Raw genomic sequence first — 17144 nt, forward strand, 5'->3', positions numbered from 1 at the left:
GCGCCCCGCCCCGCCTACGGCGGCCGCCGGCGGACAGAAAACGGGGCCGCTGCCCGCCGCGGGGCTTCGCTTCTAGAGCCCCAGGGTCGGAGGCGGTGGCCGTCCCCACCCGCACCCAGGCACACAGAGGCAGCGGCTCGTTAGACACAGGCGTTTATTCAGGTCCCGCTGACACAAGCCCGTCGCCAGAAGCGCGAATGGGGGGAGCTGTGGGGGCACGTCCGAGGGCAGGGAGGCAGCTCCGTGAGGGGAAGGGCCGGGCGGCAGCTCCGTGAGGGGAAGGGCTGGGCGGCAGGCCCGTCCCCAGAGCGCGGTGAAGGCGGCCCAGGGCCCCAGGCGGGTCTTCAGAGGTCTTCACAGGTCTTCACGCGTGGGTGGTGCAGGAAGGCAGCTCCGCTCCCCGCGGGGGGTGTGTGGGGGGGGTTGTACACGCAGCGTGGGGGCGGTTTCCACCCGTCGCCAGCAGCCCGGACTGCGGTCCCGGGGCGTGAAGTCCCTCTGGGCCTTGGCAGTAGCTCCCGCTGGGTCTGCAGCACTGGGGGACGTGGTGGGTTTTGGTCACGGCCAGGCTGGAGGCACAGGAGAGCCGGAGCTGGTGTTATCCCCTTCGGTGCAGCACAGAAAGCAGCATGTCCCCCCCTTCCCCTCCCAAGGGGTGTCCCCACCTGGGAGCACCCCAGCCAGGGGGATAGCTGCCCAGGTGAATTTTCCACACGTGGAAAATTCCCCCCCAGAAGAAGCGTGGGGGAATGTCTCCAGCACGCTGTGGGAGCACAGGGTGCCACGAGCATCTCGCCGGCGCTCACCTTACAGGTTGGCGTCGTACGCTGCATTGGTGAAGATGCCCGGCGATCCTAGGTCACTGGAAAACAGACACAAGGGGGTCACCTTGGGGGAGAGGGCAGGAGCGTGAAGGGCATGGGTTAAGCACGGCCCCGTCAGCCCCGAAGATGCTCCCACTGCATGTAAAGGCAGCCTCACTCAGGCAGATCAGGGTGACGGGGGTGACCACAGGGTTGTGACAGGCACAGGGCAGAGCCACCCTCCTGCAGAGCACAGCTCTCACCTGGTGGGGTTCAGGAGCTTCTTCTTCTCCTCTGATAACAGTATTAAAACATCCACATGCGTAGTGCAGATAGAAAAGAAATAACCACATCTGTTTAGTGAAGGACTTGAGAAGCTGCAGCAGCAGCTTCTGAAATTGAACCAAGTTTGACAAGCACGGGATGGAGCAGGGAGGGGGAGCTGAAACAACTGCCTTCTTCCCCTTTGCAATTAAGATGTTTTTCTGGCTCTGTCCTCCAAACCTGGCTGCTGACACGTCCACCTCGACAAACTGCCAAGGAGGTGCAGCCAGACCAAAGCAACTCACAGCAAATAAAACACATGGATTGAGGCAGTCACACTGCTAAACTCTTCTCACCATCACTCCCCTCCCCTGGACCTCTAACCTCCTGGGTTGAGAGCCCGCAGCCAAAGCAACGGTGGGCTGCGGGAGGTGTTTCTGTACCTCTGTTGCTGAGCCGTTTGGCGAGGAGAGCAATGAGTGTCCCCGAGAGCACGATACCAGCTATTGCGAGAGCTGTGCCACTGCTGTAAGCCAGGACTTGCTTTAAGAAGGGGGCACTGTCCTCTGAAACAGATCCACAGACCCACAGGTTAGAAAGTTGTCAGGACTTCAGAGCACCCAAGCTACTGGGGTGCCCACCACCACATTCAAGATGTGCTGCAGGAAGCTGGACACACACACACACACCCCAGTGCTAGAGGAGCAGGGGGTCCCACCATACCTGCACAGACAGGGGGATGCCTGGTCCAGTTCCCTGTGGCCGCACACCAGAGTGCCTCTGCTCCCATCCGAACAAACCCCTCCTCGCAGGAAAAGGTGCACGTGGAGTTGTAGGTGAAGTTCCCGTGCACATGAGAGCAGCTCAACTGGCCTCTGCTGGGGGGGTCCAGAACCGGGCAGCTGATGGCTGGAGATAAAGCACAGCGGTAGTGTCAATAAGACAGGACCAATGGTGCTGGGATTGGGGACATGTGGGCTGGGGAGCCAGAGGATGAGCTGCCATGGGCTGGGGGTGCTGAGAGGAAGGGGATGCTGGGGAACGCAGTCTGCTACAACAGAGCACTTTGACACACGTGTGACCACAAAATCTACCTTTGCATTGTGGGGCATCCCCCGTCCAGGTCCCTGTGGCTGTGCACTCGCGGCTCTCCGACCCCATCAGCACAAACCCCGTGTGGCAGGAGAAGGCACATGTGGAGCCAAAGGCGAAGTCCCCATGGAGGTGGGAACAGTTCAGCTCTCCCTGGTCTGGAGCACTGAGCACTGGGCAGGCAATGGCTGCAGTGATAGAGATAAATTTCAAGCAGGAGCCTGGGGATTACAAGGCTACACTGTTGGGACAAGAGAGGACCAAGAGAGGTCCAAGACACCTGAGAACATCCTAGAGTCAACCCAAGGCCAGTGACACCTTGAGCAGCAGCTCTACCTTCACATCGTGGGGCATCCCCAGTCCAGGTCCCCATGGCTGTGCACTCACGGCCCTCTGACCCCATCAGTGCAAACCCCGTCTGGCAGGAGAAGGCACATGTGGAGCCAAAGACGAAGTCCCCATGGAGATGGGAACAGTTCAGCTCTCCCCAGTCTGGAGCACTGAGCACTGGGCAGGCAATGGCTGCAGGGATAGAGATACATTTCAAGCAAGGAGCCTGGAGACTACAAGGCTAAACTGTTGGGACAAGAGGACCAAGACACCTGAGAACATCCTAGGGTCAACCCAAGGCCTGTGACACCTTGAGGAGCAACTCTACCTTCACAGTGTGGGGCATCCCCAGTCCAGGTCCCTGTGACTGTGCACTCACGACTCCCTGACCCCATCAGTGCAAACCCCATCTGGCAGGAGAAGGCACACGTGGAGCCAAAGGCAAAGTCCCCATGGAGATGTGAGCAGTTCAGCTCTCCTTTGTCTGGAGCACTGAGCACTGGGCAGGTGATGGCTGCAGAGGTAAAGACACATTCCAAGCAGGAGCCTGGGGACTGAGAGGCTAAACTGCTGGGACCAAGAAGCTGGGGTGACACTAGGATGTTCCGCAAGGTCAATGACACCCTGAGCTCTAGCAGCAGCTTTACCTTCACATCGTGGGGCATCCCCAGTCCATGTCCCCATGGCCGTGCACTCGCGGTTCCCTGGCCCTGTCAGTGCAAACCCCATTTGACAGGAGAAGGCACATGTGGAGCCAAAGGTGAAGTCCCCGTGGAGGTGGGAGCAGTTCAGCTCTCCTCGGTCTGGAGCACTGAGCACTGGGCAGGTAATGGCTGCAGGGATAGAGATACACTTCAAGTAGGAGCCTGGGGACTACAAGGCCAAACTGTTGGGTCCAAGAGGCTGGGGAAAATCCTACTGTCACCCCAAGGCCAGTGACACCCTGAGGTCTAGCAGCAGCTCTACCTTCACAGTGTGGGGAGTCCCCAGTCCAGGTCCCCATGGCTGTGCACTTGCGGCTCTCTGGCCCTGACAGCACAAACCCCATCTGGCAGGAGAAGGTGCACGTGGAGCCAAAGACGAAATCCCCGTGGAGGTGGGAACAGTTCAGCTCTCCCTGGTCTGGTGCACTGAGAACCGGGCAGGTAATGGCTGCAGGGATAGAGATACATTTCAAGCAGGAGCCTGGGGAATACAAGGCTAAACTGTTGGGATGGGAGGACCAAGACACCTGAGAACATCCTAGGGTCAACCCAAGGCCTGTGACACCTTGAGGAGCAACTCTACCTTCACAGTGTGGGGAGTCCCCAGTCCAGGTCCCCATGGCTGTGCACTCACGGCTCTCTGACCCCATCAGTGCAAACCCCATCTGGCAGGAGAAGGCACACGTGGAGCCAAAGACGAAGTCCCCATGGAGATGGGAACAGTTCAGCTCTCCCTGGTCTGGTGCGCTGAGAACCGGGCAGGCGATGGCTGCAGGGCAAAGGGCACACTTCAGGCAGAAGCTTGGGGACTGGGAGTCTAAACCGGGACCAAGAGGCTGGGGAACATCCTAGTGTCACCCCAAGGTCAGTGACACCCCGAGCTCTAGCAGCAGGTCTACCTTCACATCGTGGGGCATCTCCCGTCCAGGTCCCCATGGCTGTGCACTCGCGGCTCTCTGACCCCATCAGTGCAAACCCCGTCTGGCAGGAGAAGGCACAAATGGAGCCAAAGGTGAAGTCCCCGGTGAGGTGGGAGCAGTTCAGCTCTCCCTGGTCTGGTGCACTGAGAACCGGGCAGGTGATAGCTGCAGGGCAAAGGGCACACTTCAGGCAGGAGGGACTGGGAAATTAAACTGCTGGGACCAAGAGGCTGGGGAATGTCCTAGTGTCACCCCTAAGTCAATGACACCCTGAGCTCTAGCAGCAGCTCTACCTTCACATCGTGGGGCATCTCCCGTCCAGGTCCCCATGGCTGTGCACTCACGGCTCTCTGACCCCATCAGTGCAAACCCCATCTGGCAGGAGAAGGCACACGTGGAGCCAAAGGCAAAGTCCCCGTGGAGGTGGGAACAGTTCAGCTCTCCCCGGTCTGGAGCACTGAGCACTGGGCAGGTGATGGCTGCAATGAGAGAGCAGGTCTTAGAGACAGGATAGATGATGTTAAAACTAGGGATTAGGGCTGAATTGCAATCACACAAACCCAAATCTATGGTGACATGTCTTTGATTTACCTTTCTCACCCAGACAAGTCTCGCCTCTTCAAAAACAGTAGTAATGTAGTTGGTACAATAATTTTTCTGCGATACAAATGATTTCCTGAGGGGGGGCAGTTGCTGCTCTGCCAGAGCCCTGCATATCCCCTGCACTACCCCAGGTCACAGCCCCCAGGACGAAGGACCACAGCTGCTGCAGTCCTACTTGCCTCCCTCCCTGGAGGGGGAGCAGATCCCTGCCTCCATCCTTGTCACAGCAGCAGGTGGAAGGACACCCAGATGGCTTTGGGACTGTAGGGGACCAGGATTTGATGACTGTGATGGCCTCCCCAGGCTGTTCCCAGGGTGTGCTTCACTGCATGCCAGGGCAGCACCCAATGTTTGCTGGGGTGAGCAGCTCCACTGCCTGCAGGACCACTGCAGGTTAGTGCCAGGAGGACATCTACCACCACCAGCACCCAGCCCAGGTGAGACACTCCCCATTCCCTGTACCTTCTGCTTTCAGACTGACACCAAACACTTTCCTTGGTAGACTTTTCCTTTCACAGCTATTTTACAGGCAAGCCTGGTTTCCCACAGAATCCCCAGAGGTGTCTATTGAGGCCTCAAAACCCAGCATTTAGGCACCCCCCAGCAGGCAGCCCAGGCTCTAACTTTGCAGTGCAGTCGGGGGGGACCCTGCCCAGACCTCGCCAGCCATGCACTGCAGCCTTCACGCTCCCGTCACCTCAAACTCCTCCTGGCAGGAGAAGGCATACGTGGAGTTGAAGGCGAACATGCCCATGCAGGTGGGAGCAAGCGACCCGGCCCCTTTTGAGGGCAGCCAGCTGGGGGCATGAAACAGCTACAGGCAGACACAGGGCAGGGCATGTGAGGGCAGGACAGGCAGCCTTGTTCTTCATGGTGCCCGCAGCATGAGCCTCAGCTCGTTTTTTGGAGTAAACCCAACTGGCAATGCTTGCTAACACATCTTCATTATCAGCAAAGGTGACTGACTTCATCTGATTCTTTACAAAAAAAGAAAAATCAATCATATGTACAGCCAGCAGGAAAAAACAATATGCTGGGAAAGCAAGCCTTTGGGAACTTGGAAAGCCTGGAGCGGGCAGGCTCAGCCTAGCTTGCCTGGGGGGACTTCCACAAAATTGGGACCCAGCTCCTGACCCTGCCATCGCTGGCCACAGGACAGTCACGTCACATCTCTGTTCCCCTTAACCACAGAAAGCTTTGCTCGTCTCAGCTGCCTAAAGCAAGCTCCAGGTTGGACCACAGGCCCACCCAGCACAGGCATCATCGTCAGCACTAACTTCAAGGCAGGCTTTTTTTTTTTTTTTAAAAAACATATATACAGAGACCCTGTCCACCCCCTGACCCCTCCTGCTGGGTCTCCCAATACAGAAGGTCCCCAGTTCTGTCCCATGTCTGCTCCAATCCTCAACTTGTCCCATCCTCATGCAAGGCTGCAGATGCACCATGCAGTGGCACAGGGAAGGTGGAGCAGGGCTCTTACACCCTCCAGAAAAGCCCAACACCTCTCTGGGGTGCCTGGCACCTAGCTACAAACCCTCAAGCTGCTGACAAGAAGACTTTCCCTGCCCCTGCAGCATAACATACCACAGCTTTCTCTCCTTTGCGGTTTCCTGCCCCTCTCTGTCCCTCCCAGCTTATATCTAACCTCATCTCATGGGTCCTCACCCGTACTCAAGGTGGCCCATCCCTGCCAGATGACACCCTTTCCCTGGCTGCGGGATGGCAGCCCCACTTTGCTTTTCTCTGTGGACCCCTGAGATGCCAAGCACCTTCCCAAGGCAGATTGGGGTGGGCTTGGGGAGATGGAGACTGTGCCATCCAGGGTGATGGAGGTGCTAAGACACCATTCTGCCCCCGCGCTCGGTGCTTGCAGGGTGCTGGCACCCGCATGGGATTCAGGACAGCGAGCAAGAGCACTGGGACAGCCAGGGAGAGCAGGGGGCTCATCCAGAGCTCACAGCCACTCTGCCCATCGCAGCCTCATCGAGAAATCACTCCCCGCATGCAGCACCAGGAGCTGCTTCCCCAAAGGGCAGGAGCACGGCAAGCCCAGGCCATTGCTTGCCTGAGCAGCATTGGGCATGCAGGGCTGACCCCCCCAAAGCATCGATGCCGCATCCCTAAGACCCCCAGCCCCTGGCAGACCCTACCTGTGCACGTAGGGGTGTCTGCTGACCACTGCTGGGAAGGCAGGCACCGCAACATGCCCGCCCCTCGCCGCTCGAACCCCTCCTGGCACCCAAACACGCAGGTGGAGTTGTAGCTGAAGTCTCCGTAGGGATGGCTGCAGTTCATGCTCACTCCCGTGGGCTCGAGCTTGGTGCACTGCACAACTGGGAGAGAGGCGGCACCGCCAGCCCGTTAGGAGCACAACGAACTTGCTCGCTTTGCCGACAGGGCTCAGGCTCTCCAGCAGGAAAGGAGGGAGGGATGGGGATGGGTGGCTCACCGTCCTCACACTCAGGGCCATGGAAGCCAGGGTAGCACTCGCAGCGGTAGCTCCCGATGGTCTCCACACACTCGCCACGCTGGCTGCATGGGAACGGCTGGCAGGAGGCTGCACACACAGAGGACGGTCATCAGGAGCCGCTAGCCACCCTGCCGAGGTCCCTAGCCCACCTGATCTAGGTCTGTGCCGTGGTCCCCCGGCTCACCCCTGTAGCACAGCGCCTTTTTCTTCCGGTTGCAGGGCTCATCGTTCCACTTGCCCGACTCCCACTGCCGCTTGATGTAGATCTCCACGCAGTCCTGGTTGGAGCGGCGGTTGTTGGGTTCCCCGTCTGCCCAGTTCTCCGCCTCCTTCGTCAGCGCCTTCCTGGTGCCCACCCAGGTCCAGGTACCGCCCAGCTTGCGGATGCCAATCCAGTAGTAGCGCCCATGGAAGGGCAAGGTCTCGTTGAGGTACTCAATCTCCTGCTTGTTCTGGATCGCCACCAGGTCGGTGAAGAAGGTCTGGCAGTAGTTCCTCGCCTGCTCCCATGTGTAGTCCCCTTGGTCACTGTAGTGGTACGTCCAGGCACTCACCTCCACACGCGTCACCGCGCCTGTGAGAGAGGTTGATGTCTGGGATCGACGCAGAAAGGATGGGAGCCAGGTCGAAGATGGGGTCCCTTGGGACACGAGGGTGGGCTAGGGCTGGCATCAGGGGCAGCTGGGTGAGGGGACAGGACGAAGGGCCAAGTGTGGATGAGAATGGGGCTCTAAGGCTATATGGAGACCTGGGTGGATCAGGCATGGCAGAAGGAGCTGAGGTAGGGCAGAGGGAGACAGCACAGGGATGAGGAAGGTGGGGGAGATAGGGTGAAGGCTGAGACAAAGGGCAGCATGGGATGGGGCAGGCAGAGCGCAGGTGGCAGAAGAACCCCAATCAGTAATGCCAACCCCTCCTCTAGCACAGGGGGTGAAAGCCCAGCCCCACAGCCCTGCTCCCTTGCCCACAAAGGTTTCCCAAAGGGGAAAACCCAACATCGAGATGGTTCCTTAGACATGGTTCCTTCCTCAAGTGCAGAATTGTACCACTTTGGTTTTCTTGCTTTACACTTCTACAGGAGAGTCAGCTTGGAGCAAGGCAGAGCAATGAGCTTGCCCTGACCCCAAAAAGCATTTGGATCCCAAGCTGCTCATTTGAGGCAGAGATGGTCTGAAGAGTCTTGTAAAACAAGTATTGCAAAACAACATCTTGCAAAAGTCAAGTTCACATCCTGGTCATGCCCACCAGTCAGGGCAAAGCCAGAAATTAACTGGAACCCACACCCAGAAGTGAAGGGCACTTTGCTGAAACACTACTCTTATTTACAGCATTTTATACCACAACTTGATGCAATCAAAGGGGGTTAGCCACAAAAAAAAGCTTCCTCCCTCCTCCCCAGAAGCAGGTATCTCCACAACTGCAGAAAGTGATACGGGGATCATATCTCCATCTGTGCATAAAGTGAGATGGGGATCAAAGTTTGCTCCAAACAACCAGCCTAGGGTACCCTGTGTCTCAGGAGAGCATATCACACTGTGGTCATGCAGGCAAAGGTCTGGGCATCACAGATTAGATGCAAATCTAGGGCTTCCCAACTCTAATTAGGGCTCCAGTTTGGTCAATAATTACGCATTTTTCTAAGAAAAATTCCTATAATTTGTCTGCTTTTCCTTGTGAAGGAGCAAGCGATCCACTTTGTTCAACAAAACTGAAGCTGAGGAAAACGTGGGCTTTGACAACAGCCCCTTGGGAGTTTGGGGCTGCAGGACAGAAGCTCAGGGCACCTCCTGGGAGCCTTCCCCATCCTCAGCTCCCACCACCCACTTCCTGGCCCTCGCTACCTCCACGGCACAGCTCAGGGCAGCCGCCCTGCTGCCCTCACACACCCCATCCCCAAACCAAGAAGGACCAAGGGAGCCCATCTTCTATATGCCCATCCTCCATGTGTTCTCCTGCCTCTTTCTTCCAGCTCTACCAGTAACACCATCTCCGTAGCACAACTCCTCCCCACTACTTCCCCTCAGCCTTATGTTACGTCTCCCTGGAAGCTGAACCTCCAGGTGGGGGCTGTTTGCCTGCATTTCAACATCTCGGCTGCCCTGGCAGCCCCTGACGCCTGCCCCCAGGATGCTGCTCAGCACCCGCCACATTTGGGGTGCCTTTGTATTTTTGCTTTCCCCTCAGAGATAAATCTCAGCCTCCTCCTGATGCTTCTGCATTTGTCTCTGTTCCTTAGCTCAATCACAAAATGTTCTTTGGAAAATAACCCAGCTCATGGAGGATCTCTATGGACAGAGCAGGCACCGGCAATTTTTGCTCTATGCAATGCCAACATGTGAAGGAAATATCCTACAGGCAGCAAAACCAAATTAGTTGCTACTCTGATTTCTTCTCCTGATGACAATTAGCAGCTTTAACTCTGTGTGGTGCTGCCCCAGCTGTGCTCCCCACCCTTGCACCTGTGGGTCCTGTGGCTTCGGCTATGCCCAGCTCCGCAGCATGGGCATGGGCGTAGGCAGGTGGTGGAGCTGCTGCTGGCTTTCTCTAGTTCATGGTACAATGCACCGGCTGCCACGCTGCTTTTGGGGAACAAGACGCCCTGTGGGGACCCTGTGCATGGCCTGGCCCTCCTCAGGGGAGCACAGTCCTGCGATGGGTCTGGCTGGAGGGACCTGGCCCGGGCAGACGCAGCCCCCTCCCAGCCCAGAAGCATCCAGCCCTGGGACTGGCAGCTGGGGGGAGTGTGACTGATGAGCCCCCAAAATAACATTGCTGCCCTTCTCCAGTTTCCTGGACCTGCAGGCTCCTTGGCAGCAGGGTCACGCTGGGCTTACTGAGCAGGTGGCGGGCGGCTTACCCCATGTGATGGCAGCGATGCCCAGGTAGCAGATGCCACGAGAGCCCAGAGCCCACGTCCTCCCAGCAGACCGCAGTCCCGCAGCAGTGCCCTGCATGCCAAGGAAGAAGGCGTGAATATGCACATCCCACGGAGGCTCACGCACCCCGCCATGCACCCACACCACTGCCAGGCAGTCCTGGTAGCCACAAGGGCACGTTGCTTGTGCCGGCTTGCACACAGATAAGTGCGGTGCCGCTGGCCAGGCTCTGCTGCTGAAAGTGCCCCTCCAGCGAGGCACTTTGGCGGGGGGAGCCCCTACATCCAGGGCATGCCCTGTGCCCTCCACCCCTCCCCACCCACCCCAGGGGTGGCATTGCCTCCGCAGTGCCAGTGCCCTGAGCGCCTGGCACAGCCTCGCTGCATGGGGCAGGGTCTCTCCAGGGCAGCCTGAGTCCATCCTGTGGGACCCCGGCAGCGGCACCGGTTCCGGGCAGCACCTGCCCGCAGCCCTGCCCTCCCCTAACCCCCTTTTCCAGGCAGACCCCAACTCATCCCCAAGGAAAAGAGCAAGACCTACCATGTCGGCGCTGCAGACGCACCTTGCCCAGCTGCCAGCAGCACCAGGCGCGTCTGGCCCTTGGCAGGCAGCAGCGCTCACACTTCCTCCGAGTGTGCAGAGCATCGCTCCCTGCCCTTGGCCTCTTCCCCTCCCACCCCAGCCTGCTGCCAGCCCGCATCCTGCCCTGCACCCCCGCCTCTCCCGCTGCGGGGCTCTCCTACCCCTAGAGACCCCATTCCCAGCCCGGAGCTGGAGGGGAACAGCGGGGTCAACCCTGGCCGCGGCCCTGGGGGGACTCAGCTCGGCATCTGCCCCACGGCACGGGAGCTGGATGCATCCCCACGCTGCCACGGGAGCCCACCCGCAATGAGCCAGACCTGCCCGAGCCCCCCAGGAGGTGCAGAAGGGTCCAGCCCCGGCCCATGCTGCCCAGGGCACCGAGACCTCTCCAACCCACCAGGTCCATGTCGCGGTGCCCACACTGGTGGTCAGGGGATGGAGGAGGGACGAGGTATGATGAGCTCCCACACGGGCTGAGCGGGAACGTGGCTCACAGCCTCCCGGCTCCTGCGGCGGATGCTCTACTCGCTCGCAGGCTTTTTGCTTTGGCTGTGAATCTTCATATACTGTTTATAAATGTTACTTACACAATGTATTTTCCTGTGTTTGCTTTTAAATCTTTATGAGAAAGATCCAAGAACATGCCAGAGGAACTTCCCGAGTTTTAAATGTCCTTTATGAACTTCACCGATCCTTCAGGAACATGCCTCATTGTTCCACCTCCCCTTGGACCATTCTTGAATCACCACAAGTCTTTCCTTACCCTGTTCTGCTTCTAATTAATTAATTGCCTTGGCATGGTTTTCTACAGGAATTACCCCACTCACTTCCAGCTAGACTAAAGCGAGAGCCGTGCAGGTCACATGCAATTTCCAGTTCCAGAGAAATTGATGCTGCTCCAGCGGGACTCATGCTAGACAAAAGGAGGAACCCATCCCACAAAAGCCATAATGGACTACAATAACTTTATATTTGGCCAGTGTAAATGAAACTCAGTTCCTGTCTCTGGATATCTTTCTTGCAAAATGTTTTACTGTAATTATCTATTTCTGTGGAATTGCTGAGGATGAGCCTGTACGTCCAGTAATTCAGGAGCGCTCGCTTTCTAGCAGCTCACGTGCAGAGGGTGCACAAGGGAAGAAGCAGCGGGGCAGGCAGAGAGGCTGAGGGGCAGCTGCTGGGGTGGGAGAGCATCTCCAAACGCTGAGGGTCACCTGGGCAGGGTGGGAGCTGCCTCTCCCATGTGGTGGGAGACCTGCTGGGAGTCAGAGGGGTGCTCGCAGGTGCACAGCCCCGGAGGTGAGCAGGCTGTGCCCCTGCCAGTTTCACTTCTTCTGAGACCCGACACGGTAGGGCAGAGCAGTAGAAAAAAACTATTCCCACCTTTATTTTTGTAACTACAAATAGTTTCTGGTATTGTTTAAAAAACAGAAACAAGGTGGCTGAGACCCAGAGACTGCCACTGCAAAGGGCAGAATATGGCCAAGTTCAAAGCTGCTTGTAGGGACAGGTACCCTGTGCCTGTGGGTACCTGGGCTTGGAGAGGGGGTCCTGCACGCCAGGACTGGTACTGAGGGTTGCTTTGCAGGTGCTGGAAAAAGGTACACATGGTGAGAGGGAAAGAAGACCTGAATCAGCTCTGCTGGGAGCTGGTTAATCACCAGGTTAATCACCCTTTCCCATCTTGGGTGGTTTCCAAGGCTGGCTCCCCAGGAAGGATTCAGGATGCTGCTGCCCCACTTACCAAGGAAGGGCCCGTCCCTGCCTTACGGGCTAAGCAGCACAGGGATTTCCCAGGCAGCGGGATGGCGCATCCCGTCCCCCCAGCTGCCCTCTGAGGGCACAGCACAGGCTGTGAGCCAGGGCTTCGCTCAGCAGGAGCTTAAGGGAGCAGGTACAAAGACACTTTCCCATGTCATGTCCTCACTATCCCTCGGCCCTGCAGGGATCTGGAATAGAAATGTGCCTCCTTTGCTGTGTCCTGGACCTGAGCCACAGATGGAGGCGACGCTCTCTCTCGCGAGAGCCCTGCCGCAGGCTGTATCTGTGAGGAAGGGGCACGGTTGCCCCACACATGCCTCGGCACCACTGCCGAGGGTGCCATGTAGCCAGCGGAGTTGGGCAACCCACACACAGGCTGTGACCGCAGGACTCGCTGGGAGGAAGCAGCTTGGCCACCGCAGCCGTCACTGCCTGCCCAGGCTGATGCTCTGCTCCCTCTCGGCATGCTCGGCTGTGCCATGGGCAGGGTATCACGCGCAGGGCAGGGTACAATGCCTGCACAACTATCCTGACGGTGCTGGGACTGCCCCGGTGTTGATGGGATTCATGGTGACAGGGGCTGTACGTGCTGCATGGGGAGGTGGGTGCTGCCAGAGGTGGACAGATGCCCCAGGGCCAAGTCCAAGCTGCGCCCTGCACTGTGTCCCAGGGAGTCTCCAGGACCTGGTGGATGGAGACCCTGGGGGCAGGGGGTCCAAGAGGCACCCCCGTCACCAACACGCCGCAACCCCCCCGTAAAGAGGCACGCTTGTGTTGTTTTTCAGCAGAGGCTCCTGCCCCACGATGGCACAGCCTGTTCCCCTCCTTATGCAATGTCCCCCGGCAAACCGCAGAGGAACCAAGTCACCCTGACACAGCCCGCTTGGCTTGACTACCGCCAGCGATACAGCGGGCACCTTCCTGGTGATGGAGAGCCTTTTCACCGGGCACCGCTGCCAGCTGGGTACCCCTGCCCGCACCGCCTGCCAGCTCCCTGGCGCCTGGCAGCACCAACATGTGCGTGGCACAGATAAGGGTTCACCAAGCAGGATGCTGGGGGCGCAGATAACGCTGAAGTTATCTCACCGCTTGTGTGGTAGGCAGTAAACAAGCGGCTCTGCCCTCCCTGGGAATCCCAAGCAGCGCCTCTGCCCTGCCAGCGAGCCAGGGCACAAGGTGCGTATGGGGTGCTGGGGTGCAGCTCCAGGGATTTGCTGTATCCAGGGATAGCCCCGTAGCCATCCCTTACCCTAAGCAAGAGCAGAACCACCCAGCCTACAGGGCTGATCCTGGGAACTGCTATTGCTCTGCCTGCACCCTGCCCGGCTCCCCACAGCACTGTGCATCCCTGGAAGGCTGGGACAGGCCACCGACCCACATAGCCTGCCCCCTGAAGGCACCTGTCTTCCCAGTACAAGAATGATGCCTAGAGCTGTCATGCTGGCTTGGCATGGGGGGCAGCCCAGGTGGTGGAGGTGCTGGCAGCTGATGGAGCAGGCCACCGACACCCTGGACATCACCAGTGCTTCTGTCACGTGTCTGGTTTAATGCAGAGATTTCAACCTTCTCCTGTCTCACAAAGCAAGCCCAGAGACAGATTCCTCTCTTCATCACCTCCGTCACCCCCTGTGGGCTATTGTCTGCTCCCTTCCCATCTTGCTCTTTGCAGGATGGGCTCTGTCCTCCTCTGCTCCCCAGGCAGAGCCGCCACAGCCTGCCCGGAGCCAGCGCATGAACAAACTCAGTTAGCCCCGAGAGCGGTGCCTCCAGCGAGGGCCATCTCCCGTGGAGCAAACAATGTCTCCCCTCCAGCCAGGAAATCCTGCGGTATCCCCTCCAGCAGGCACTGAGCCCAGCTGCATTTTCCCTTGAGACAGAGGCATCCTTGAGGACGCTCTTCACCTTTTGGCAGGCCAGGGCTGAGCTTTCCTCTTCTCTTTCTCACATCTCTGCTTCAGTGCAGCCAGCAGTTTGATGCTTTCTCCCCTGGGGTCTCAGTTTTCTCTCTGCTCCAAAGAGCTACTGTGCACTGCGACTATTTAAATTGCTGATTTATTTTCCGCAGGTAGAGCAGGCTCTGGCACAGCATACGTTTTAAGGTCTTTCTTACATCTCAACAACTTTGCTTTTGTGGATCTACAAACTGCCGCATCCATGCTGCCCACACTGTTGCAAACCGCTGGGCTTTGCCCTCCGCAGCATCCCCTGGGTGTGTGACCCTGGGGACGGTGTAGCCCCATCTGAATTGCCGCTGCCATGGCCATCCAACTCTCCATGCACAGGGTCAGTGGCGCCTGCTGAAGCTGCCTCTCTCTAACAGTCCTGACTTTTGGGGCAAGCCCCTGCAAGAAAAAAACAAAAGCTAAAATGACGCAGGGAAGGATGTTCCTAACCGTTTGTTGTCGCCTTTGAAATTAATTTCTCCTCCTCTGACCTCTCGCAGCTCTGCTTCAAGAGCAAGATGGCTACAAACACCAATTTAACTGTGCTTTGGCAATGGGCAGAGGGGTACAGGCTCTTTCACAGCTGAGCAGCAAAAGCAAGAGGTTGTTTCTGCTAGGATATGGCAAGGCAACATAGGGAGTGCTTTCCTAGCTTCTTTTTATTTTTATTTACCCTTGAAAGGAAAAGGACTGTTTTGCAGAGAGGCATTTCGGGTGGACTCACTGGCCTGAGAGGAGGCAAGGCAGGACCTTTTCCCTCCACCCGTCCCTGATGCTCTGCTGGGAACTCAGCTGGCCCAGCCCCACACCAGGACCCTACCTGGCTCCTCAGGGGAGAGCAGTGGGCAGCTGCCCGGGCTGCCTGGCTCCAACCGCAGCCGCCAACCCTCCTCTGCTGCCTCCGCTGCTGTCACACCGTTGTCACGCGAAGGCTTCCCGGCGCCCAGCAAGAGCTAGAAACCCGCTTTCGCTCTACGGGAGCTGACGTCCTTCGGCAGAGACGTGGGGCCGGGAGCAGCGTCCGTCCCGATGGACACCGGCGCGGGCAGTGAGCGTAGCTGTGCCGGCTGCGACGCCCATCCCCTCTGCCGCGGGGGTGCTGTAAGGATGCAGTGGGGGTGCCAGGGGCCACCGTCGAGTGCCTGCCGGCCCGTGGGGCGTTGCTCTCCACAATGAGCCGGAGGAGCCCTGCCCCGGGGAAGTCCATGATGACCACCCCCCAGCGCACGGGCTGTCCCCCCCGGCGCCGCAGGTGCTGGTAGCAGCGGGGGTTCACAAAGCGGGCCACCTCCTCAGGGCAGGTGAAGAGCCCGTTACCAGAGCAGAAGGTGAGGTGCATGGTGGCGGGGTCCCCGCCGGCCGCCCTCTCCAGGTGCCGCCGTGCCCGGACCCACTTACGCTCCAGCGAGAGCACGTTCCAGGCATCGCTAATGCTCAGCTGCTCGTAGGGGATGCCCAGCACCTCCCGCGCCAGCGCCTCCAGCACCACGATCTTCCCCCGCACCTGGCCCAACGTCGGCACCTCCTCCCGGCACCACACGTGGCCCCGTCCCTCCTCCAGCAAGCAGCGGTGGAGCCGGGCGGCGAAACCGGGCCGGGGGAAGATGGGCAGCTCCTCCTTGATGCGCATGAGCACGGCCTCGCCAGGGTGGGCGCGGAGGAAGCGCAGGGTGCGGCGCAGGACCCCCCGCAGGCTGGCTCGCTGGAAGGTGCAGAGGTGGTAGACGTGGAGCTCGCCCCGCGCCAGCTTGCAGCGCACGTCCAGGAAGCGGATGCCGGCTGCCAGCTGGGCCTCCAGGCCCCAGCTCTGGCACCGCAGGCGCCGGCCGCCGAACAGGCTGAGGGAGTCGTGGGTGCCAGGGATGGAGAGGCGGGAGAGAGGCAGGGCGTCGGGGAGTCTCGCCATCCAGTCGGGGCAGCAGGCTGCCGGCTGGGGCGTGCAGTCGAACGCCGCGCTGCGCCGGCACCGCGCCTCCATACTGCCAGCGCAGCGGGCGCCCCGGCGCCTGGCTGGCCCCACCAAGCCCTGCCGCAGGGGAGAAGCAGCACCATGAGCGGTGGGAGTGCTGCATGGCCCCCATGCATCTCCATCGCGACCCTCCCCAGAGGTATCCCCACCATCCCACACACCCCTTAGCATGCCACGTGTCCTGCGCCCCATATACATTGATGCCAATACTCCGTGCTGTTGTACGGTACGGTTCCCCTCCCTCCCTCAAGCACTCCCCCATGCTCCTCGCCCAGCCCAGGGCTGTGCCATCCCGCAGCCCCCAAACTCTGGCATATCCCAGCCTCCTCCTCTTGCACCCACCTGGGTTTGCCTGCGGCAGTGGAGCACAGCCTGCCGGACGGGGTGCACGGCCGTGGGTGCCAGCGGCACACTGGCAGGCGGAGCGGGATGCCTGCCATTAACCCAGTGACGGTCATGACGCGCGTCCTGCCTTGCATGCGGCACGTGTGCTGGGGATTCATCCTCAGCCAAGGGGAACGCTTGGCGGACATGCTGGGCTGGAAAATCACCTGGCTGATCCCGAAAGCAGCCATTCAGGCCTCTACACCTCCCTTCCCAGGAATCAGGACAGACGGGATCAGGGTGCCCCAGGGCCCCTTGACGCTGCCTGTGGGAGCAGCTGTGCAGAGCCCCCGGGCGCCCACGTGCCCGCTCCAGAGCCATGGCCCGGCTTGGCTCCCAGTGGGATGTGGTCCCCCCCCCAGAGTGATGACTGCCATCGCCCCTGTCAGAGGGACAACGGCCAGGCAGGGACCTGGAGCAGGGGGTCTGTGCTTGCCAGCATG

General features: G+C 59.2%; 2 protein-coding genes across 11 annotated transcripts; both read right to left on the minus strand.

Moving 5' to 3' along the window:
• Window positions 1–137: 137 nt before the first annotated feature.
• LOC126041830 (P-selectin-like) lies at window positions 138–11278 on the minus strand. Of its 10 annotated transcripts, none has more exons than XM_049808106.1 (18): window positions 11042–11278; window positions 10044–10134; window positions 7371–7760; window positions 7166–7273; window positions 6867–7049; window positions 4407–4592; window positions 4093–4278; window positions 3777–3962; window positions 3456–3641; window positions 3137–3322; window positions 2818–3003; window positions 2496–2681; window positions 2162–2347; window positions 1791–1976; window positions 1511–1633; window positions 1067–1097; window positions 807–862; window positions 138–569 (listed from the first exon to the last, which is right to left on the minus strand). In XM_049808106.1, exons 1-17 carry the CDS (start codon window positions 11048–11050, stop codon window positions 808–810), a joined length of 2664 nt encoding a protein of 887 aa, XP_049664063.1. In that variant the 5' UTR covers window positions 11051–11278; the 3' UTR covers window positions 138–569; window position 807. The 10 variants fall into 10 exon arrangements, with proteins under 10 accessions (XP_049664063.1, XP_049664062.1, XP_049664065.1 ...); XM_049808105.1 differs by lacking the exon at window positions 11042–11278 and adding an exon at window positions 10603–10722; XM_049808108.1 differs by lacking the exons at window positions 4093–4278; window positions 11042–11278 and adding an exon at window positions 10603–10722.
• Window positions 11279–15169: 3891 nt separating this feature from the next.
• On the minus strand, window positions 15170–17133 carry LOC126041837 (1-phosphatidylinositol phosphodiesterase-like). Its single transcript, XM_049808132.1, is given in 3 exon segments — window positions 15170–15435; window positions 15438–16374; window positions 16660–17133. Coding segments are annotated over 3 exon segments (1434 nt in total). The 5' UTR covers window positions 17023–17133; the 3' UTR covers window positions 15170–15301.
• Between the last annotated feature and the right edge of the window lie 11 nt (window positions 17134–17144).

This window comes from Accipiter gentilis, chromosome 8 (assembly GCF_929443795.1).
Source record: "Accipiter gentilis chromosome 8, bAccGen1.1, whole genome shotgun sequence".
Taxonomy (NCBI): Eukaryota; Metazoa; Chordata; class Aves; order Accipitriformes; family Accipitridae; genus Astur; species Astur gentilis.